Below are 25,084 nucleotides of genomic sequence, written 5' to 3'. Positions count from 1 at the left end.
TGAGGAAGTAAGTAAACAGGTAGACAGTGGAGTAACAGTTGATATAGTGTACTTGGACTTGGCAAAAGCATTTGACACAGTACCCCAAAGATGGGTAATATGCAACGTAGGGTTTATAGGTTTGGAAAATGTAATCTGTAAATGGATAGAGATGGATACAGATGACACCAAACTATGTAATGGAATTATGTTCATACATGATGTCTATAATCTACAAGCAGACCTTGATGTACTGTTTGATTGGCCAGCCAAGTGGAAAATGAAATTTTTTATTGATGAATATTGATGAAAGTTATGCACCAACATGTATAGTTCATACTGTCTAGGGGAAATACATCTGGGGGATTTAAAAAATTGGAAAAGAATCTGAGGGTTTTGGTAAATCATAGCATGTATATATATCGAGCAGAATAATAGCATGCAATTCCAAGCTGCAATATTCAAAGCTAGAACGGTACTTTCTTGTATTGAAATAAGAATAGACTGCAGAGATGGAGACATAATCCTATCCCTGTAGAAAGCATTCTTCAGACCTCATCTGGAAAATGCAGTCCAGTTTTGGGCACCAGTTCACAAAAATGACATTGTGGAATTGGAGAGAGTGCAGAGAAGGGCAACTAAACTAATAAAAAGAAAAATGGAGGAGCTCAACTATGAGGAGAGATTAGCTGAGCTGAATCTATTCTCCTTTGAACAAGATGTTTGAAGGAGGGTATGATCACACTATATAAATATATAAATGGTCCATATAGAGAACTCTTTTCTCATTTATTCACTTTAGGGTCATTACAAAGGACAAGGGGTACTCTCGCATCTAGAGGAAAGAAATTTAATCTCTTTAGTCTTTAGGTTTTTTATCTGGGATATGTTTATTTCCCTAGCGGTTGTACTTGATGGGCTTATGTCTTTTTTTCAATCTAACTATGTAACTATGTAATATATTTAAACCAATGTATTTCCTTCTTGCAGATTAATGTTCTGATAAATCGAGTCACTGACCACCAGAAACTGTAAGCAGTTTTAAAGTATAAACTAATATATGTATTATTTTACTAACTTTATATGGTGCCAGCAGCATAATTAGAAATCAATGGTGCCCCACCAAAACTCCCACAGTGCCAGTTACATACATACATTTAAAAACACACATACATTGCCACACACACTGTAACACACACCTACCCGACCGCTCTCTAGAACTCTAGATGGTATGGCATCCTCTGGCTCTTATACCTGTTTTCCAGTTTTGTGGATTGGGCGTAGGTGGTTATTCTGAAACATGTGGCCAATCTAGGTCATTTACATGATGACATGGCCAGTCACAGTCTTCTTATCTTCCTTGGACCATGCTAGCAATCAAAGGGACAGGGGACGTAGTTGCAGCAGGAATATAACAGGTGTAAGCCCTTTAAAAGGGAAACAAATGTATGGGCTTCTCTCCTCCCTGTAATGGATATGTCTCCTTATGTTCCTAACATACAGTATTACACACTAACATATTACTTCACAGCCTAAATGGAATATAAATGTATTTGGAAAGTGAATAGAACCCTGGTCTTATATATATCTATATGTCTATAGAGCTTATACTTCTCAGGTTATCTGTTTTCAATTAGATTAAACTCATGCAAATATTGGGAAAGCATGAAAACTCTAAAAAAGTATCTTAATATTGATCACAACCAAGACCCTAACACTAACTATCAAGGTACAAAAAAACTAGTTTTTGCATTTTCAATTCAAAGTTAGTACATCAAATTTGATATTTTGTTCCAGTGTACTTTAGCCTTTTTTTACTAGTAATTTGAATGACGAAAATTGATGACCTATGAATATTTTGCAAATTTAATGCCTTTTTTCTTCTCTTTTATTCTTTTTTCCTCCCCCATACCTGTCTTTTCTATCTTTCCACTTATGTTCCTATCATTGATTGTCTCAACAGTAAAAGGTAAGTTATTTTATCCAATAATTATTTTCATTGTTAAATTAGTTTTACTAATTCAACGCCATTGAATAGTTTCTTTTGTATTCTAACTACTTAAAATGTGTTTGCTACTTAGGCTATGTACACACAATAATTGTCATTGTAATGGATCTTTCATGATCCTTTCCAATGACCAATGACTGGAGATTGCATGAACAAGCTCTGTACATACAGCACCTTTCTGCACTATGGAGTGGGGAGGGGGAGAATGACGGTGCAGCAACCTGCTGCACTCTCTCCCCTTCACTTCCATTACGATTGTTCGTCATCCATCGTTCGTGGATCTGCCAAGATGGTCGTTTGGATGATGGACGACGAGCACTGTACACACACAAGAATCTCGTCCAATATCAGCCCTGAGCCGGTTATCGGAGTAGAGGAGTCATCAGCCCAACTTATTCTCTCCTGGTGGCATGGGTGTAATTCTGCCTTTGAAATAAAGTGGGCATAGTTGAGCATTTTTAATTAGTTGTTTTTGGTCAGCATGAGGTTTGAGTGCAGTAAATTTTACTTTGGTGCAATATGCCACATTCATACATTCAAATTATATTCTGATAGTTCTAATTTATAAAGAATATAATACTTAAAAAGAATATAAATACTTAAAGAACATAATACTTTATAAAATAAGAATAAGAATTGCATTGTGAAATAAAACTGTGACATTTTTATACTTCATACTTTTTGTTTATTTTATAGCTCCAAGGGTCCAAGATCTAGCAAAGGAATTCTAGGAGGAAGGTGGAAATAATCTTCAAAAGAATACAAAGATGAACAAGTTGAAGTGGAAACTTCCTGAAAGCTACTTCACCAAGCTTGTAAACCCACATTTTACACTCCTTGTGAAACATACATTTTTAGTGTTTGTCCATAGCAACAAATAGCTTAAGCAATGCACTACAAAAACCTAGTTCATCTACATAAAAATCTGTAACATAAAAGTGACATTTGTACAAAAAAAAACACCTGGTACATTGTCTGCCTACACCTTCCAGACTTCAAGAAACATATTACCACCAAACCAAAAGGATAATGGACTGGGAAAGCAATTTTTTACAACATCCTGTAATTATGATTGGGAATATCCAATCCAAAATTTAAAAAAAAAAAAAAAGTTGATTGTATAATTTCCCTGCCTAAAGTTCTAGGTTTGATTTGGCTGAATAATTATATTTTTTGAGTGAATAATTTTTTTTTTAATTTAGATGACATCTTTATACAACTAACTAAAAATTTAAAAATTTATATTATATACCTAAAGTTTTCTCCATACTAGCTTCCTGAAATCTGAAGCAGAGCAGCACACTAAAATAATCCAGGCTTGATTGTTTTGCATACACCTTGTTAGCCTAAAAACTTAAAGCCGTCTGTTGAGTAGGAGTGGAGAGCCTCCTGGTATACATATGTTATTTATCCTAGAAGGTTTTGGGCTGCACAGAAGGGGCTTTTTCGGCACAATTTTTTTAATGTATTTACAGTAGCCCACATCACCCGATCTCATGCCTGCGCAGTGCGAGATTGGACAGAAGAAGAAAGAAGGATAAAGATGGTGGGGTGGGACTGACTTGAGGCCATGTGTGGAGGGATCAGGGGCTCTGCTCTTTCAATTACAACAAAATCAGTACATATATGCAGGTTATAATTAAGATTGTAAGATTATTATTTTTCCCTACATTCTGTTTAAATATGAGTTTTATGTTACTTCTAAGAAAACCACTTCCTATGGTAATAAACTATTTTAGAGGCAGAAATTGTCTTGTTTTTTTTTTGTTTTTTTATAAATGCTTTCCAAATAATAAATAGTTGGAGATCTCTGGTCAAAGTGTAAGGTGCTAGAAAAGACAACCATATTATGTGCACTGGACATGTAGGATGAAAAATTATGATAGCTTTATGTTGCAAATCAGTTCTCAGAAAATGAGAAAATGTCCAGTTGTTGGAAAATGTCCCCGTCTGACTGTTGACCCTGTTGTAAAAAATGTTACATAGTTACCTGGTTGGTCAGGTTGAGACTATGTGTTTACTTACTTCCTCATAAAAAGAGAGTAATTTTGTTTGACAACTTCTGTCTTTCTTGAAGCCATGCTGACTATCACTTATAATATTATTTTCTAGCAGAAACTCCTTTATGTGGTTCTTTATCAAACTCACTAGGACCTTTCCAACTATGGAAGTTAAAATAACCAGTCTGTAGTTACCTGGTAATGACTTTGCACCCGTTTTGAAAATAGAAACCACATTGGCCTTACTAATTTAATGGTTTTGAAATAACTGAGCTCAGCTCTTTGAGGACACGTGGATGTAATCCGTCAGGTCTTGCTGCTTTGTCAACTTTAATTTTGCTCAACTGTTTCTCAATCATTTCAATTTTGAGCCATTGTGACTCATTTAAGGCAGTGATATTGCTATAATGAATTTTGACTTCAGCTCTGCCATTTTCCTTTGTGTACACAGACCTAAAAAAAAAGTGTTCAGTAACTCCGTCCTTTGTTTATGCCCAGTTACCATCCCAAAGACATCCTTTAAGGGGCCTACATGCTCAGATCTGATCATTTTGCCATAATATATTTAAAACATTTTGGGGGGTTTGGCTTACTTTTCTTTGCAATCTGTCTTTCTACATTTTGTAGTTTTGCACATGTTATCTCCTTTTTATATCTTTTGTTATATTCTTTACAGTTTGCAAATGATAAAGGTGATCCTTCATTTTTATATTTTTGGAATGCCCTTTTCTTGTTCTTTATTGCTTTTTTAACATTACAAGCTGTGAGCCACAAAGGTTTTAATTTTAGCCTCTTAAACTTATTACCCATTGGAATATATTTTTAGTGTGCTTGTATGGAACAGACTTGAAACATTCCCATTTCTTTATGTGTTTTTTGAGGACAATATTGTCTCCCAGTGCAAGTCACAGAGAGCCCTTCTTAATAATGGAAAACTTGCTCTGTTAAAATTAAAAGTTTAAGATTAGGATGTTCTTTAGTGTTTTTGCTTCCTGTTTACAGCTTACATTAAATTAAATCAAATTATGGTCACTGCTACCCAGATTCACTTTTATATATTTTACATTTGTTATAAGCTCTACATTGTTAGAAAGAACTAGGTCCAGCAGAGTATAATTTCTAGTTGGGGCTTCTATAAACTATACCATATAGTTATCTTGTATTAAATTCATAAATTTCCTCCCTACAGTTGCAGTAGTTGCCATTACTCCAGTTAATGTAAGGGTAGTTAAAATCTCGCAATAATAAAACATTTCCAGTTTTTGCAGCTTTTTCTATCTGTGCTAGTAGTTGATTCTCTGTTTCTTCCTGGGGGGCCTATAGAAGACTCCAAAAATGAATTGTATATTATGTATCCCCACATTCAACTCCACCCATAGTGTCTGAACCTCATCACATGCTCCATCAACAATTTCTTCTTTCACATTCACTTTCAGATCACTTCTCACATACAGACAGACACCACCACCTTTTTGTTTGACTCCTTACGGAAGAGAGCATAACCAGGAATATTGACAGCCCAGTCATGTGAAGAACAAAGCCAGGATTCAGCAATACTAACTATGTGATAATGTGTATAATTCATTAAGGCTCCAACTCCCCTATTGTGTTTGCCAGACTTCTTCATTTACCAGCATTGTTTTTAGTACACATTAATCATTGAACCTGGATGATCCAGCAAACTTGGAATGGATCTGGTCCAGGATTGAAAAAATTTGCTAACAAATTGCAATTTGCTTTAAGAAATCCATTCCAGGTTTGATGGATCACCCAGGTTCACTGATGAAAGTGTATCTTCTCCAGCCTTGGAGAGCTTTAATAAAATCAGCCCCATAGAGAGAAGTGAAGCAGGTTTCCCCACTGTTTTGACCGCAAATATCCAATTAATGGCTCTAGTGTTGCTGCCTCTTGCCTCCCGAGAGGGCCTAAAGCCAACCTGGTCAAAGTGAATTACCTTATGCAGATGTTTTTTTATTTTGTTAGTCAAAATCTTGGTAATGAGCCTAGGGTCCTGATTAAGAAGACAGATAGGCCTATAACTAGCACAGGCTGACCTATCTGCTTTCGATATGACAGTATTGAGGGCCCTAAGAGTTTCTTGTGGTAACAGCCACAAAATACAAGGGAAGGGTGTCTGCAAAAGCTTTAAAACATGGAAGAGAAAAGCTGTCCTTGCTAGGAGTTTTCCCTGTTTCAGTCCACCTGCCTTAAATTCATCAATGAAGCTAGGCGATAGAAGCTTTTCTTTTAAAGAGAGACATGGCAGGTCCATTTTCTGCAAGTACCCAGTCCAAATTTAAAGGGAGAATCAGCATTACCAGGAGGAGTCTGGTTATGTTTATACAGAGAGTCCTAATAGTCCCGAACCTGACTGCAACATCCTTAATTAAATAGATCCTCTACTTTTAGGGAGAGGTCAAGAAGGGGACATGAGTGTGCTCTCTTAAACTACCTGCCCCGACAAGTAATCTACCACATTTGTCTCCATGTTCATAGTATACTCTACAGCGCTTAGTTAAGGTGGCCTTTGCTTTACCTAGGTAAAGTGAGCCTAATTTTTTTCTAAGAAGTGACAGTTCAACCCCTAGATTTTAAGATTCTCTTATGATGTACCTCTAAACTCTACTGAACTGCTGCAGAGAAAAAATATGTCTCCTTCTTGGCCAGGGCAATGCTTTGTGGCAGAGCTATGGAATTCTTGGAACTGGCCATAAAAAAAAACCTAAACGGTCAGAAACATAAATTCTTTGGTAGAGCCTATATTTGTATTTCATCTGCAACTTTAGCTGTTTGGGTAGAGTTTAGCTTTAAGGACTAAGAAAACCCATGCCAATCTACAAGATGTAAAAATTGATTAAGAGGAAATCAGACTGCCACTTCTGACCTCCTTCTGAAAATGATTAGGGAAAAAATAATATATGTCACCATAAATTCTGGATACCTAACATTTTCAGATGGAAAGGTAAGCAATGGGACCCTTCATCCTGTTAAGAAATGTTTCCTGTGACTCCATCATGAGAGACGTTTAGGGGTTACAATTGCAGTAAATGTCTTGTTCCTTGCATACTATCTGTATATGATTGTCAAAATCTCCTAATTTCCATACTTACTTTAGGCCAGTACATGCTACCTGAAACAGACAGCAAGTAACTATGCATTTTCTATTTAACAATATTATAATGTATATTATGTAATTGTATATGCATTCAGAAAAATAAAAACTACTTACACTTCACAAAACAAAATATCTTGTTGGGAGCATAATTATGACCATCATGTGCAATCATTAAGCAAAAATGTTTTTATTTTTTGCAGCATTTATTCAGAATGTTCTCATAGTGCAGTGCAAATTTACTATAGAGAGCATAAAAATTAAGCTATAAACAACATTTTACAATACACATGTATAAAGGACACATGCACAATAACCAAAATCCCAGTAAAGCTTTGTTAAAGTGCAGAGATAACTTGCTAATAAGCCAAAAAAAATTTGTATACTGCAAATAATATCCAGCCAATATTACTATATTAGTTGTCCAGCAATAGCTATGTTTAACTCATCAAAATAGTCCGGGAGTTTTTTTTTTAACTTTGTCTAGCTTGTGTTTGGCAGTCATAACCCAATGGGCATACACCCCAGAATAAAAACCTTCTAAAGCAAAATACATTTAAAAGTATGTAGGATGTCATTACTAACCTCCTTTTGAACTTACTAGTGGCTTAACTATTTCTAGATCCGACCTTTTCTGATTTATGAAGCTAGAAGTGCTATGGCATTGTCAGATGTATTTATAACCTCTGACCTGTATATTTCAACCCACTCAGTCACTCAAAGTAATAAAGCTACTGGATCAGCATGACAGGTTAGAATAACTGTAAAACGACATAGACTTATTTCTTGCTATTTAAACCCAAGACTGAATTTGTTCAGGTATGTGCCAATTATTTTAGTATGGCACAATCATTTTGCTCAATTGTGTATCTGTACTGTGTTTTATTCCCTGCTAAAACTTGCTCATCTTGCTCCCAATTATTGTTCACGTTTTCTTTATTTAGTTACATCATCAGGTTCCCATGATTTAACTGCCTCCCAAACATGTCTGTTCAGAGTCTAGCTATCTTGGTAATGTCCTGACCTGCTCTGCTGTTATGTTCAGTGCTATTCTTGCTGAGCTGTCAGTCTTAGTTTTATTTCTGGCTGCTCTCTAATTAAATGGTTGATTTTCTATACAATACACAATATTTTCTAAAACTTGTACATGTTATATACAACATAACCTGTGTATATTACCAAATCTGCACATCATTTTCGTCTCAGTCAAAAAAGTAATATAATAAAATGCAGCTGATATTCCCTGAAATAGAGGAAACTCATTTAGGAGGTTTACTTTAATAAAAGGTTTGTTTGGTTCTAATACTACTGAAAGAAATGTCCCTCTCCTACCCAGCCTAACTGTTCCTGAGCCACTCCTTTCAGTCTTTTTAAGCCTTTTAAGTTATTGAGGTCAGGCATCACATGTAGGTATTACCACAGCTTCCTGTTTTCAGAAAACTATGCACAGCACCCTTCTGACCCCTCCCACCTGCCCTTATCTGCCTGTATTAAATAGAAAGGCACTGAGATTAAAATTGTCACTGGGTCTATAATAAAGTATGTAATACAAACAGAAAATATTGCATTTGATATTTTAATTTGCAAATCGATAATGGGCAAAAGAAGAAACCTTGGAAGGCATATTACAAGCAAGTTAGTTTTTACATTTGAGGGTCCCATTGGGTGTTAACAAAAACTTTTGCCAATTTCTTCACTTTACAAATGTTGGTTGTACATGTCCTTATGTACATCAAAATATTTCAAGTAAACAGTTAAAATGCACACACCAGTGATATACTTTCACCATATAGAGAAAAGAAAGTGACACGTTTAACATTAGTTCTAGGTCTCTAGCTTAGCAGAGTAACTAAAAAGCTATTAGAAGCCCCATTGCATATATATATATATATATATATATATCTTTTATATATAAAGTTCACTTTAATACTTGATTATTGTACTTTTGCTATAAGGAAAATATTTAAAAAAACTTTTTGACTTTTGACTACATCAAAAATGTCCTTCATGTCAATGCCTTGCATTGTACAGAATTTTGGTTACACAATTTGCTGTTTTAAATGTCTTCTATCAATAAAGAATTTCAGTGATGACACCTATATTGTCGAAGCTAATTAATAAATTATTTTGCTTTTTCTAAAATAACAGATCACATGACATGATCCTCAGTAACTTATCTAAAAATACTCTTTAGTACTACAAATATGTTTACAAAAATAGATAACTAGACCAAAATATTTCTATTTCTAAGGGGGGGGGGGGGATTAAAGAGCTGATTTACAATTAATACCACAAACATAATACTTTCACATTTGCAGTTAAATGGGTGGAGTATAAAAAGTGCTTTTTAGCCTATATTTAAAGGCACATGGTAATGTGGGAAAATATGAAGTTTCAATTGTTTGTACATTTTCAGTAAAGTCATTACAGGTTAAGAAAAATGGAGGGTATGGCGTTATTTTAGGCAAGTGGTACAAATAAGGATTTTCTAAAATGTAGGATGTATGCATTTCAACATTTATTTAGTTCCCTATTTAAAGCTGGTTAAAAAAGAAAATTAATTATTAAAAATAATTATGTTGCTGTAAACACAACTGAATATTTTTTTTTCATAACAAACTGAATTACTGCACTGATGAATATGTGTCTGTGCTTGTCTAAACATTACAAGTACAGAAAAGAGCCCCATGATCTACATGGGTGATGCTAATACATAGTTCAGCCAAGAGCATTGCTTTATGGAACAAGTTTAGTATATGAGCAGTGTGCCCACAATACATTAATGACCAATTCTGAACAGTTGCAATGTCCCTCCACCTGCTTGTATAACTAAAGCATAATGTAAAGCTAAAAATTATTTTAAAAGGTAAATTAAAACAGGCATTTGAAGAGACATAATCTCAGGTGTGATCTAATACTACCTGGGAGTTTGCTTTATTACAGAAAAAAACACGATGGTATCAGTAAATAAAACACATTCCATATTGTTTATAAAAAAAATCCTGTATAACTATGTTGTTTTGGTAGTGTTATTCTTTCTGATATAATTCATGATTATATCTCACCTATCTCTTTTGCAGATATACAAATACTAAGAAAAGAAGCTAAAATATTTACATATATATTAAACCCATGTAAAAGCAACCTATTAATGAATATTAATTTTGAAGCTGTGACTCTAATATACTATAGAATTGCCTGACAATTTTTTAACTTTGCAATTTGTTAAAATGTCTGTAAATTGGCAGTCCCAGTTTGCTGATCACATCCTAATATTGAGCGTGCTATTAAAAAAATAAATGTTATCCCAAAAGGCAAAATATGTGAAGTTTCCTAAGATGGTGGTTTGTCTTTTCATTGCCCCAGCACTTCTGCAGATCACACAGTACAGTTGGAATGGGAATCTGCTGAAAAAAGTAAAGAATATTAGAGGAGGAAATACATATTTTACATTTACCCTGATGTGGGTGTGGCATTAATTGTAAGCAGTTCAAAAATGTACTTTTTGAGGAAAATGGGAATAAAGTAAACTCCAAAGCTAATGATTGCTTTTTTATTCATATATGAATAAACTGATATATATCTGAATTCAACTAATGCAAATACAAACATTTTGTTGCTGTTACCATGAGTGACAATGTCTTAAAAAAAGATTAAATTTGTGAAGAAAGGAACTTTTTAAAATGACACACTTTATATATTTTAAGTAAAAGAATATTTTAAACATTTAAAAAATGTTTCTTTACCTCATAGATAGGTTTTCCTAGAATGTGATTTAAAAAACTCGTGAAACTGTGTTTCGAAGCGCAGAACTTGCTAGTGATCCCATGAAACTCTTATCCAGTCCTTGCTGTAATGGGAAAAGTACATGTGTTAGTTTATTGAGATTACATGGAGACATAAAACTTTTCTGATGTGAAATTATTCCTTAAACAATGTGGAAAAGAATTCATGATTTTTTTTTTAAACCAGATTTTAATAAATCAGTGTGAGAGGTAGGGGAAGTATCTTGTAAATTGTATGTTTCCACCCGCCTTGTAGTTAAATATGAGAAAGAAAAAAACATCAACCTTATAGAAGGTTCTAATGGAAAAAAAGACGGGGACTTTTGGTAAATCATATTATGTAGATACTTAAATAAATATCTAGTGTGGAGGAAAAAGATGCATAAACAATATTCTTGTTTCTTTTATTTATATTCTATTATATTTATATTCTTTGTAACTAACAAAGCTTCACCTGACCGTGGATTTGTTAGGTTAGGGATACCTAAAAAAAGATTTTAACCTATTTAACTGAATCAGCTAGCTTAATTTAAGATTAATTTGAGATAGCTTGCTGCTTTCGATTTAGTTCATGTGCAACTGGAAACAAATAGTAAACCATCTTTGTTTTATCTTCTGGCATACATGGGACTGTAATATGTACTTCACCTGTTTAAGTATCCCTTGAAGCTCCTTCTGAGACCACATATCTGTTAGGAAAAGACGAGCAGCTTCTGCAGCTTTGGGTGAGGCTCTGTAAAACATAAATAAATGTAAGAATATGCTATTTTTCTTGTTTTTACCAGGCTAATATGGTTTAATGCAAAAAATTCAATAGGTGAGGTTCATATAACATTGAATGAGAGAGAGAGAATGAGAATGACTCAGCCTCTTCTTCCTTATTTCTCTCTGCTATTTAAAGAAGTTTATTTAGAGCAAAAAAAGCAATACACATGTATTGTATTACATGCATTGTAAAAGCAAGAATGACATGGGTGTATTCAATATTTATTTTTAAAATAAAGTTTATATAAATTGCAAAACAAAGAAAATAAACTTAAAATAAATAAAATGAATCCTAGCTTACTATAGTTTCTTATTAAAAGTGGTCTTTTTACATTCGGGAATACAGTTCGGTGTACAGCATTCTGTTCAAACTATATTTAGAATAGTCATACATGACTTGATTAAAGAAGGAAATGGGGCTGAGAATCATTTGCAACTGTTATAATGCAGAGAGATATTCCAACGTATTTTGCACAATGTATTTGTGATAATTTGGCTTTGTATTGTTTTAGTATAATTTCATTAACAAAAAAGAATTGGGGTCTGATGCTATGCTATGCGTTGTTTAAACACAAGCACATATTTTAGTTTCACATAATTTTTTGTAACTAATTTACTACACTCAAATGTACAGAAACATCTAATTTACTTTTACCAAAATAACCTTTATACTGCTCAAAAGGTATTTAATTTAAGAAATGTGAGAACAGTGGTGTGGATTTGTTCATAACTTACTCCTATGATACATAGCAGCTTGGGAGCCTATATATGGTATTAGCAACTGGCAAAAAGCCTGGGTATAATTTTGGATGAACAAGCCTTTTAGCAAATACATAGATAATATTTGGTTTTTATTTAGTAAGACCCAACTGAGAAATAAAGATGGATGACAACACAATTGGAATACCATTCTATTTAGTAAACTACCCATTCTTCTTACCCACTCTTGCACATATTGACCAAATTTCCCACTAGATTGGTAGAAAGGCTTTGCTTTGCCATTTGTGGCTGGGACATAACAAGATTTCTCATGGTGTAACAGGCTGAGGACAATATATCTTCTGAGTTTGTTGTACTTGTAGAGGTTTGGGACAGAAGGCGAGAGACATCTGGAAGCACCTGGGTACCTAATATAGGATGTAAAGTGGTAAAATAAATAACCAATATAAAGAATGGGTATAACAAAAAGATAGTTTTATGACTTTTACCCATGCTTCTGTGAAGAGCTGGGTGGCGCGACATGTTGCTTAGCAGAGATGCTCCTGTTTTTACAACATCAGAATTTCCAGATTGGAGCAATCGTGTAATTTGTGGGAGTCCATTTTCCTTTAGGCCAATAATCTGACTCATCCCATTGGACATCTAGAAGCAAAAATAAAATCTAAGAAAGGCTGTCAAAATAACTGTTGTGGAGGTTCCCTAAAAGTTTACTGGGCCATTCACTGTGTGTTATGTCAGCCATTAGCTGCATAAAGGTTTTCCATACAAACCCAGATAGACTATAAATGTTACACATAGACATAAAAAGGCACTTCAGTGAAGGTCATTCGAAATATTTTTTTACATTCTTTTTCTATAAATATGTAAATTATTTTAGTTGAATGGAAGAACTAAACTCTAAATCTCCTCAGACTAGATCTGAAATTGCAAATAAAAGAGGCCGAAGGTGACTGATTTGGGGCCCAATTTGGCTGAGGAGGGTCTGGGGCCCTCATGTAGCGGGACACTTTGCATCTCCTTAATGACAGCCCCTGTAGAGAGCTGATATTTAAGAGGAATTCCAGACAGAAAGTACAAATTCAGGGTACTGTTTAGACACAATCAGGTTAGGTTTAGGTTTGCCTAGGTTTGGTCTAAGTTAATAATGATAGAAACAAAAGTGTTGTTTTACTTTCTAGACTGGCAAATAAGCACTGCACACATAAATAGGCTATGTACAATATTCATAACAAAGGACAAAGTCATCAAGAAAAATGATTTATTTTAATGCAGCATTTTAGATTGTATCAGATACACATCTAAGATCGTAACTATTAGTTATTGTGTATTAGATGTGAAAGGAGATATAGAGCCTGGTAGGAGCTTAATAAAACGTACACACGGCAGATTTTTATCGCCCGATAATCGGCATCGGCCAATTATCGGGCGAAAATCTTCCGTGTGTACAGTCGGTGTCGTCCATCGTCCGGACGACCGACCTGCCGGATCCACGGACGATGGACGACAGCCGATCGTAATGAAAGGGAAGGGGAGAGCGCGCAGCAGGGTGCCGCTCCGTCGCTCTCCCCCTCCCCTCTCTATAGAGCATGAACGGTGCTGTACAGCATCGTTTATGCATCTTGCAGCCCCTTGTCATTGGAAAGGATCGTGAAAGATCCTTTCCAACGACAAAAATTGCAAGTGTGTACGCAGCTTAACACTATTTGGGACCAAACATATGTTTAATAAATAGGGCTGGGTACATACAGGCACTTTTTTTAGGAGCTGAATTGACACCCTAGCATTGGCATGACACTTTTCACATATTACATATGTATCCTGGGCCTTTCAGTGACTTACCACCCCCTTGCTTGCAGTCAGATTTTGTAGAGCTCCAGCACTTGCTTCCAAGATGGAATCTTTTTTACTCTGCCCCAGAAGAGACAAGTATGTCTTTATAGCACTGGAGTGAGATAGCAGACTGGCCCCTTTAGGATTAACATCTTCTTCAGGAAGTGGCAGCTCAAAGTTATTATTCTATGCAAAAAAACAAAATAATGAGGCATTGGAAGTAAGAAAAGTCATCCAAAATGTGATGCTTGATTCATGACTTTCATTTTCTAGTCAAGTTGAAGAATGTTTTATTATTATGAAAAGATTCTATTCACATGCCATACTAATCTAAAACTACCGGCCTTACTTGATCTGAATGGCTGGGTGCATAGTGACTATTATGTACAATGTGTGCCCGCTGTTGGATTATCCTTTTCTGCGTTTTACATTTTTTCTCTATTTAAATCCAGGTATGTTACTGTTTAAATTTATAATTTGAAGTAACCATAAAAGTTACTGATGTTCATGTTAGTACTTAATTTTAGAATTTTGTATTTACCTATTGGCATATATATAAGTGTACAATTTATTTGCACGTTTCCCAGTTAAAGACTTTTTTTTCTGTACTACCATAGTATAGCAATATTTGCAGTATTAGTAGAATTCATCTCTCCTTTCTAAGTATATGTATACTGTAAACATGAATGGTATACAAAGATTATAATTACCTGTATCTTCTCACTCTTATTGCTGAAACAACCAGTTGAAGCTTTGTCTGTTTGCTGGTTGCGCAGCATTTGGTCACTCAGTTGAGAATACTTATTGGGCACCTCAGAATCCAAATGGTAGGAAAGATTGTGCAGAATACAGGCACAGTTCTCTACTGACTGCGAAAGAAACACAATAGCAGTGTTAAAGCGGCACTAAACTAAAACAAAAAAAAAGATCATTTTATCTTCCACAGATCCTTCGATCTCTCCGGAGCTTTCCAGGATTGGGTCCTGTGCCATCCTGGAATCCAGCTTTGTCTTGGCACAGAGGAAGCATCGGGTGCCACCATCTTCTTTGTCTTCCAGCTTCTGCCTACATCATCCGATCTCGATCTAACTGTGCAGGCACAAGATCAGGATCAGACTGCTGGATATGGGGAAAAACCGGGTGCTGATCTCACTGCGCATATGTAAGATCTTCATTTTTTCCCCCATGCAGGTAAAAGTCCTTTCTGCACATGCCCGAGCAGAAGGAGCAACTAGAAGCCCCCTGGTATGCATGGCATCCCATTCTGTCTTTATCATCATGGCGATAAAGACAGAAGAGGAGAGGCTTCACCCTTTTTTTTTTTCCAAATAATAATTTTTACTTTACATAAAGGGCTTGCCTACCCTTATGTAATCCTAAAAAAATGGGGATAGACCTGCATTAGGGCATTTGCCAAAAGCACAAAGAACAACTCAATACTACTTATTGCTAACAATACAGAGTTTAAAATCAGAGCTTACCTTGTCATCAGGGTTATTATTGGCCACTTGTTTCTTGATATAATACATAAGAGAGTCCACCAGCCCTGGAGTGTTACGCATTGCTTGACGACCAACCTCTGCTGAACTAAGATTTCTGAAGACAATCAAAGTTACATTTTAGCACAGAAGACAAAAAGGGAATATTTGATTGCATCATTCACAATTCAGGAAATAGTGTGCAACAATTAGTACTGGCCTCTTACCTTAAACACCCAGTGGCATTAAAAAATATTTCAGGGTGCATACCACTTTTGTTATTAGATACTCCATTCTCTGTCCAGCCAGAGAATGGAATCACTACACATTCATTCAAGACAGGAAGAGCTTCCCTAACAAGTTCATCTTTTAGTTGGTCTGTTGAGGACAAATTCCACAGAAGACCTACATAAAGAAAGGAAAAAAAAAGAAGGGAAAATCAGTTGTAGTTCATAACTAATAAGCAACAGCACTAACCATTATTTACATTCTCTCCATACTAAATGTGATGCAAAGTTAAACTAATATGAATATTATAAAAAATATTTTAACAATGATTTAAAAGACTAAAGTTTACTGAAAATAGATATGTGTGTGCCATGCTTATCAAGAGATTAAACAAAAAAATAAAATAAATGAACACTTCACTGGAAGGTATCTGAAACTGACTGTTTCAAACACTCATACAACTCCCCTTGCAGCAATTCCTAAACAAAGATTAACCTCAAGTCCATAAGTTGTAGCAAACACTGATTGGCCCGTCTAGGGCTAGGGCACTTTTTCAAACCTCTGGCTCTTCTAGAGCTCCCTTGATATTCAGATATGCTAGGGAATACCACTGGAAAAATAGCTGTCTCTAGCTAAATCATTTACCAACCACAGTCATTCTCCAGTGTTTCTTCATCTCTGTGCACCTAACTACAAAGGAACAGAGAAACTTTATAAAACACTATGCCAGCCTAGTCAGCAGTGAAAACTACAGGCTGTATACATTTAATAGATTTTACTATATTTGGGGAAGGGGAGAGAGTTGAATCCAAGTACATTGATTTAAAGGACATATTTAGATGCTAAAAACTAAAGTTAGTGCCAAGACACTTGCCTGTTAATTGCTTCTGAGTCTCTTCATTGGGGGTTCTCCTCAGAAGGTTGACAGCTGCACGGACACCTCCTTTTTGACTTGTTTCAATTTTATTTGGGTTATTTTTGAAGACCAGATTCCTTAGTGCACCAGCTGCTGCTTGTTGTACATTCTGATTTGGGCTGTCTAACAGAGCGATTAGCTTTGGGATTCCATTGTGCTGGTATACCTAAGCATATATCATAAAAAACATTGGAGCATTAATAAGGAAATATAAAAGCCTAAGTGCACATTCATCTTTGTGTTCAACTTTCTTAGGAGGTACATAAAATAACCTAGTGCAACAAATCTTTGGTGAACAGTCTGAACTTAGTTCTGTCAGTCAAGACAAATACCTTCTTCTAATTTATAGCTATAAATTAGCTATAAATATAGAACTCCTAATTGAAAAATGTTTTATTGTGTTATTTCTAAGTACATACCACATTCTTAGCGTTTTCATCTTGATAGCACGTGTGTTGTATATAATTGGCTCCAGAGGTCTGGTATTTGTCATATGATAGAAGTTCCACTGCCTTTTCGATTGTCATAGATTGCCCATCAAATTCATCACGGGACTCCATTCTGAATTATACCCATGGGAAAAAATAGATCATTAAGAAAAAAATAATAATAAAATAGTACTAATAACAGCAGTAATAGTAGTAGTAATAATAGTAAAAAAAATTATGGCAATAAAAACAAATACATTTACAAATTAGAGTTGCAAACAAAAACCAGAATAATGTACTACACAGCAAAGCAAAATACCAGAATGCCAATATAGTAAAATACCAGTTTTTTTAAAAATCTATACCAGTGGTCCCCAACCCCTGGGCGAGTTGGCAGGCCAGAAATTGCAGGAGGCAGAAAATCGTACGTTCGGATTGGGTACTAATGTCTGCGTAGGCATCTCCTATCTTTTCTATGGGATTGAGCTTCCATGTGAGCTCCCCGAAAGTGGGCGTGCTCTATGAACCTCGGAGATCAGCTGTGCTGCCCCCCCCCCCCCCCCCCCCCCCACCTTGCACTGTGAAATAATTCTACCCCTTGTACACCGGCAGCATGAGAGCTGTGTCCATGCTGCTGTCATTACCCCCAATTTATAAACCTTCATCTCTCCCACACCAATTGTTGTAGAAATTTGAAATTATCAGGGTACGCAGTGGACCCTGAGAGGTGATACTAAACATAATTTTCATCCCCCTGAACATAAGTTACCAGATACGGGGTCCCAAACATAAAATCCTAATAAGAATCAGGGATCTTTTCTCATTAAAATGGAACTAAAGTGAAAATAAAGTGAAAAAAATGACACCTTTACTTGCACAAATCCGTGATGTATGCCACTGTATTTGTCAAAAAAAAAAATCTGGCCACTTACCTTCTCTGAACCCAAATTTCTATTTAACAGTAGAAAAAAGGGAAATGTAAGATAAGTGGGGGATTCCTGTGGCTATCCCCCCCTCCCCCACAAAAACTTAATCACTCCAACCATACCATGGTGCCCTGTCACAACTAAATGTCCCTTTATGTTTTCTGAACCCCAATTTCTCCTGAATGGGGAGCTGTAGGTGTAATAAAATGTAGGTGCATGTCTGGGACTATTGTGGCTCATTACCTCGAAAATGGTATTGCTGTGGCACCATCACATCACACACTGCTCTAAAGCTAGTGACAGTGTGACAGCAGGAGCACATTCAGCGGGAGTGAGGGCGGCTCCCTTCACACTGCTTATACAGAAGTTTCTGAGAATGGCAGAGCAATGTGTGTAAGGCTTTCACTTCTCTGCCATTCCCAGCAGCTCTGCCACATGACAGCACACCAGCTCTCTTACACTATTTTGCTATTCTCAGCTAGTGTGCTGTCAGGAGGCAGAGCTGCTGAGAATAGCAGAGTAGTGTAAGTTGTACATATACCAGAACACGGCAAAATTTTATTCTATGTTACTGGGCCCTGCTATCAGAAAGGTTGGGGACAACTGCTCTATACTAGAAAAATATCAGCTAAAATCTGGTTGGCTTCTGAAAGGAACAGACCCCCTTATCCCTAATTCTTTTTTAACATTCTTTAATAAACATAGGTAAAGAATACAAATCAATAACAAAAAAAAATCAATAAACAAACAAAATATTTACATCAAAATTAAAGTGCAATGCAATAACAAGAACAGCAGTATAAAGAACAACTGGTGTCATAAAGCGAACAAACAAGGGAAAGATAAGGGTAGAAAGGGGATATCATGACAAAAAGAACACAACAAACGAATCTATTGCAAAATATCTACCACAAAATGTATAGAATATGTGACCTAACACATCCATATCCTTAATGTTATCTGAGCAGCACTACAAACTACATTGTTAAATGCAAAAGACTGCTTTAGTGTGAACAGATCTGCATGGGTAAAGCAATGGTTTGATTTGAGGTCTCTCTACTCAGGACTCAAAGACCTTCCTTGTGACTGAAGGAAGAGAAGTGTAACCTCCACATATAGAAATAGTTATTTACTGTAGAGCTGGCCATACATAGGATACATTTTTTGAAATTTCAAGAACTTTGGTTTACATGGAAATTAAAATTTCATAGCAATGGAACACAGACACTTTTTTACCTAACCACATATAGATAGGATTAAAATTGCCCAGATAAAACTCAACAACCTTTCTGGTTCCTAGTGAATCCTATATGTCCTATATTGAAACTGTTCATTTTGTTCTGTAGAACCTAGATTTAGAGCCAGACTTACCATGAGGCAAGCTACTTAAAAAATATTTACTCCCCAGTGATGTTGTCACTACTGGTGAAAATGGCTTCATTGCTTAACTGGCTTTCGGTGATAACCGATTACTTTACCAGTAACATCACAAGCCTAAGTTAGTATTTATTAAATAATACTTAGAGGTGCTCAGTCATGAAGAGAGCTCAGTCGTAGTGATGGGGAAGTGGCAGCTGGAGAGGAGTTTAAGGGGCAAAAATTTGCAGTGGTGGGGGGAATTCGCAGGAGAATTGCAGAAGTGACCAGTGGGGAAGGGGGGTTGCAGGGGAAGCAGTGGTGATTAGTGATGTAAAGAAATTTGCACAGAGTTTAGAGGTGGAAGAGGGGCTGTTGGGGTATGCAGAGCCTATCATTGGTGAAGGACAGTATTAAGAGGCGGAGGTTATTAGTGCGTGGTGGAGCGGGCAGATGTGATCTGTACTGGAAGGAAGGCAGTGTTGGGGGTTATCAGTGCTGCAGGGTTACAAGGGGGCCACATGCATCAGTGGTATATTTTAGTTGCAAGAACTGTGACATTTATGCTAAGTATGCACAGGTCACTAGCTAGCTATGCCCCTTTAGGCCACTCACCCTATCAGTACAGTGTGACCAACAAATTTGCATATGATTGCATATGATTTTTTCCCAACAAAATCTGTTTTTATTTCAACCATTTTTATTCAGAAAAAAAGACAAATTTAACAAAACAAAAGGAATTTAAATAACAGAGTACGGGTTTGGTAGGTACATATTGAATACAGTAGAATACAGTGTCCTATCAAGAAATAAAATGTAATCATACCTCCAAAACTTAAGGTGGACCCCGAGTTAATGCGTTTCTTGTTTAACAAAAAAATAAATGACAGAAAGTGACAAATGGGGACGGGGGAGAGTGTAAGTGTGTCCACATCAAAAAGGACACTGAGCTGAGGAGCAATTTGCAATCCTCTACCTCTGAAACAGAGCGCGGAGGAACCTGGGAAACACTTGGCTATCTTGGTAGGAACTAGGTACCGGCATAGTATGACTTTGTAATTCAGTTCAACCAGACCCACGTTAAGGAATACTTTAGACGCAACTCCCCATGATTAATGCAAATCCCGTTCCCATGCCTTCATATATGGAATTTTGGAGGAGGGAGCTGACAATGCTGAGTCAGCCAGGGACTTACAAGTGCTCTCGAATGCCATTTTGCACCGAATTCCACCCAGAAATAAGGTCCCCCACTCCAAAGAAACCATGACCGAAGTGATGAGGTGGCATTCCCTGTGGGAACAAAGTGGAGCAAGAGGCTTGAAAACTGAACTGAATGTCCGGATGGCGTTTCCCCCTGTCCCAAACGGATAAGAAGTACTGTAAGGAAGGATAGGCTATCCCAGGTCTCAGACAGTGAGGGATCCACATAAGGGAGGAAATTGCGGTCTTTGTGTTGGGCTGGGCCTCTATATCCAACCATTGGGGCCTTTGGAACAATAATGTGGTGCAAGAAAGCTGTGCAACTTCTGCCGCCCTATGATAAAGCCTGAACATAGGTACACCCAGAGCCTCCTTTGTTTTAGGAGTAAGCATTGTGATATGATTATTTTGGCTCACCTTGTGACGCTAAATAAATTAAAAAAATATATATAAAAATAAATAAAAATAAAATATAAACAGCTACAAATATTAATAAAAAAGCATGAATGCTAACCTGGGAAGATATATGATTGCCTTTGGTATAAAAAAATATTTAAACTGAATGTTCAATTGGGCTTTAATGCTGGAAGACTTCTTTTGGCCAGACAGTTTGGTTGGAGGAAGATAGTAGCTGTCATGACCTGAGGGTCTGCCATACAGTATTTAGTGATCACTAACTCACCTGGATGGTATTTGTGGAGGTGCATAGGTTTCCTGCTTTTGAACATAACTTGGCTCATATCTCTGCATAGTGGAGTAATTTTGCTGACGTTGTCCAGCTGAGATGGAAGATGGTGTGCGTGCTGGCATGTTTGTTGTCTTAAACTGTGAGCTTTGTTGGCTGTAAAAGCTTGAGTTATTGTTACTTCCCCTAACAGAACGACGTTGTTGCTGAGGATTCTGGTACTGAGCATTATAGATGGTCTGACGGCGATGGGTGGGTCTCATATTGGGACCTGTGAGATCTGGCTCACTTCGACTGCTTTTAAGGGTTTGCATGTAGCCATAGTCACTTCCTGGACTAATAGGGCCTCCAACGGACATGAATTGCTGTCGACCATAGTTGTCAAATTGACTTTGTGAGCTAAAGCGCTTGGTTTCCTTCTTAAGAGTGCCATTGTACTGGGGCTGTAAATGAAAAAATGAAATTAAAAAATGAATTTAGTAAAATTAATAATTTATTTCATTATTAGTGAGTTATTGCTTGTTATTAGTTATATTGTTATGAAAGGGACACTTTATTTATAAAAAATAATTATTTTTCTTATTTTTTCTATGTATATTCTATACATTACCTTTATGTGGATTTGAATTAGTATTGATATCTATACACACAGAGTGTTTATCTAATAAGAAAGTGCACATAACCCTGGTAAATTCAGCAACAAATACATTTCTATACTAATCTTCCAGCAAATATAATGTCCCAATGAATGTCATGTTATTTAGAAACTGCTAAAGGTCCTACTTTAATTGTTCTAGGTCAACCTACAATGTGCAACCCTGTGTTCCAGACCTATATTAGGGCCTGAAACACACAGGGCTAAATGTCCTAGTTCCTCCTAAAAACTATTGGGGGTTGAAAAATAAATAGATAGATAGATAGATAGATAGATAGATAGATAGATAGATAGATAGATTATGTGAAATTATGTGGCAAGAATGGGTTTTTTTTTAGACAGATATCTATCTATCTATCTAAAAAAAAAAACATTTGTTTCGCCACATAATTTCACATTATCTATCTATCTATCTATCTATCTATCTATCTATCTATCTATCTATCTATCTATCTATCTATCGTGATACAATATGTTTAAATACAGGGATGAACTGTACTGTATGGGTTGTAAAGAAGATCCCCTTTACAAAAGATCCTAAGGTTAAATGTTTTTGAAAATGGCCCTGAGAAATTATTAATTTGCTTGTCGCCCATTATTGGTGATGAAACTGAGATATATTTACTTTGCTTCTAAAAACCTACTGTTAATAGGAATTTTCTATATTTTATATATTTTTTTAAGATTTCTATGAGATCATTGCTGATACAAGCTTCACAGCCAAATCTTTGAATCACCTAAAGCACAGTTTATAAATAGGTTTGGTGTGTATGATAATGTTGCTGACACATAATATTGGCTGATGCCTAATGCTCTTGGATGAAAGAACAAGGCGTTGCGCCAATGTGAGACATGCTAATAAAACAGGTGAATTATCTTAATAAAATCAGTTTTATGTGAAACTTAATGTCTTTAGCATTGGTAATATATATACAAAGGGGGTATATACTGTATGTATATTATATGTGTGTGTGTGTGTGTGTGTGTGTGTGTGTGTGTGACATATATTTGATGTAACTAAGGCTGTATAGACCCAACAGGGAAGTACATTCACCTAATACCTTTATGGCAAATTTTGGCAAATGTTTACCACATTAAAAATTAAATGTCGGCTATAGCTATACAATTACTGAAACCTTGAAATCCTCTTAGACTGTGCCATCTTGCTCTGGTCTCCTTCTACACCATGGCATATTTTGAATATACCACCATTTATAAAAACTGAATGAAACTGTGGACCTTTAATAGTCAATTAGCCAAAGCTAAATGATGTGAGCAGTAAACAAACATTGTGAAAATTGTTTTAAAATATTAAAATAAAAAAAGTGCATATAATTAGAAAATGGTATATAGTTTATTGTTACAATAGTACTGATAACTGCTTAAAACAGCCCTAAAAGGCTTAAAGCTGTCTCTAAAAAAGCAGCAACAGCTTTTTAAAGTGAAGTGCACAGCAACACATGAAGGTGCATTGCCATGTGCTGGGCTGCAGTGTATTGATAAGGTGCATTTGGGGCATCATTAGGAAGGATTATCAACCCATCCATTCACTAGATAGCAGTTGCATATTGTGGAAGTTTTCACCCAATAGAAAGTGTGGGAAAGTACCGGGGACAAAAGCATAAATTAGGGGGTCTAGCCTTACTTCTGTTTGTGTGGCTTTTGAGGAGTTTCTGTACTTTTTCATTGGTCTGAAGTCCAAGATTCAAAAGATAGCCCAAGTCAAAAGATTGTAGGACAGGAAATGAGGGAATATTGCTCTAATGGAGCCTACCTAAATCCGAAAAACCTGGTCTAACCATCCACACTCCATCCAAAACTTTGAAAAATATTTGTGCCATGACATATACTAATGACTATACTATAGAAAAGAGGAACAAAAATTAGTCTTCATGAATCATCATTGAGTCTTTGTCCCTTCAGTATTTGGTGAAACTAAACCAAACATTTTGATGTTAGTTAGAAGACATGTTATGGGGTCGGTTTTTCTATGACTAGTTCCGATGTTATGTTAAAACATATGTTAAGGGTGATGTTACTGTTAAAGTGAACTTGCATGTCCTGCATGCGAAACAAATGTTAGGGGACATAGCATATAGGGCAGTGTGGGCTGGCAAACACTGGAATACATTTTCCTTAAGAAAGCTGTTGTTTCTTAAGAAAACATAAGCTGTTGTTTGCGAATGGGGGTTGCAAAGATACACAATCACCTTACTATCTCCCACAGCATGGAGTATGGGTATTTTAAACTGCTCATTGGTTTGGAGCATGCACATTTCATACCTTATTAGATCACCCTAATAGAATAAAGGAAAACATTTATAAGTACACTTGGAGTGCAGCATATGCATTGAATATATGGATACATGTTCGAAGAAAAATTATGTAAAGCCATGTTGCATGTAGATTTTTACAGCAATTTCTCTCTGCTCTTGTGAAAATTATAGCTAGTGAACTGAAAGTTGTTATCAGTATTATTTATATTGTATTTATATAATAATAATATTTATTTGAAAGACATATTAAAATGTATAAAAAATTCCAACACCTAAAGGGTTAAAATGAAAGGACTCCTGGCAATGTGGGATTCCCAGGCACTAGAAGGCAAATGAGGAAAAGTCTCCCCATTCACCTTAGTGCTCCGTGATTGGGAAATCCTGATGATGCTTGAGCCATGTAAGGCAAGATGTTGTCCCAGCTATATCATCCACTATGTCGGTCACCATCATTACATCGCACTTGACCACATTTAGGTTTACCTTGTGTGAAGCCTCCAACTCTCTAGGCCTTCAGATCAGAGCATGTAGGAAGGCTTATGGATGGTCCCAGTAAGTCAGTGAATATCAAAAAAGCCATATTCAGACAGCTAAATGATGAAGAAAATGCAAAATGCCTAAACACTGTCCTTGTTTTAAGGCATGTTGGGCTAGAAAGTCCTCATTCTTTTTTTATATTTCAATATTTTTATTGAATTTTCACAAAAATAGGTACATGTATTTCAACAAAACAAAAA

General features: G+C 36.0%; 1 protein-coding gene and 1 long non-coding RNA gene across 3 annotated transcripts in view; one reads left to right on the top strand and one right to left on the bottom strand.

Annotated features, from left to right (window-relative positions):
• Positions 1–3,735, top strand: part of LOC140339608 (uncharacterized) — an 8,885-nt gene extending 5,150 nt beyond the window's left edge. Inside the window, exon 3 of the long non-coding RNA XR_011922489.1 lies at positions 970–3,735. This is a non-coding gene — a long non-coding RNA (uncharacterized lncRNA). The remainder of the gene's footprint in view (positions 1–969) is intronic.
• A 3,538-nt stretch (positions 3,736–7,273) lies between these two features.
• Positions 7,274–25,084, bottom strand: part of PKP1 (plakophilin 1) — a 28,591-nt gene continuing 10,780 nt past the window's right edge. The window contains exons 3-14 of one of the 2 annotated variants that reach the window (XM_072424363.1): positions 21,414–21,859; positions 17,241–17,382; positions 16,780–16,987; positions 15,905–16,082; positions 15,681–15,795; positions 14,910–15,068; positions 14,209–14,385; positions 12,858–13,011; positions 12,590–12,776; positions 11,533–11,617; positions 10,846–10,949; positions 7,274–10,506 (exon numbers count right to left, since the gene is read on the bottom strand). In XM_072424363.1, the coding sequence (XP_072280464.1) occupies positions 10,875–10,949; positions 11,533–11,617; positions 12,590–12,776; positions 12,858–13,011; positions 14,209–14,385; positions 14,910–15,068; positions 15,681–15,795; positions 15,905–16,082; positions 16,780–16,987; positions 17,241–17,382; positions 21,414–21,859 (1,926 nt within the window). In that variant the 3' untranslated portion in view covers positions 7,274–10,506; positions 10,846–10,874. The remainder of the gene's footprint in view (positions 10,507–10,845; positions 10,950–11,532; positions 11,618–12,589; positions 12,777–12,857; positions 13,012–14,208; positions 14,386–14,909; positions 15,069–15,680; positions 15,796–15,904; positions 16,083–16,779; positions 16,988–17,240; positions 17,383–21,413; positions 21,860–25,084) is intronic. The other variant, XM_072424370.1, reaches the window with a different exon arrangement.

This window comes from Pyxicephalus adspersus, chromosome 1, assembly GCF_032062135.1.
Source record: "Pyxicephalus adspersus chromosome 1, UCB_Pads_2.0, whole genome shotgun sequence".
NCBI classification, from domain to species: Eukaryota; Metazoa; Chordata; class Amphibia; order Anura; family Pyxicephalidae; genus Pyxicephalus; species Pyxicephalus adspersus.
This window is presented reverse-complemented; position numbering and strand designations above follow the sequence as displayed.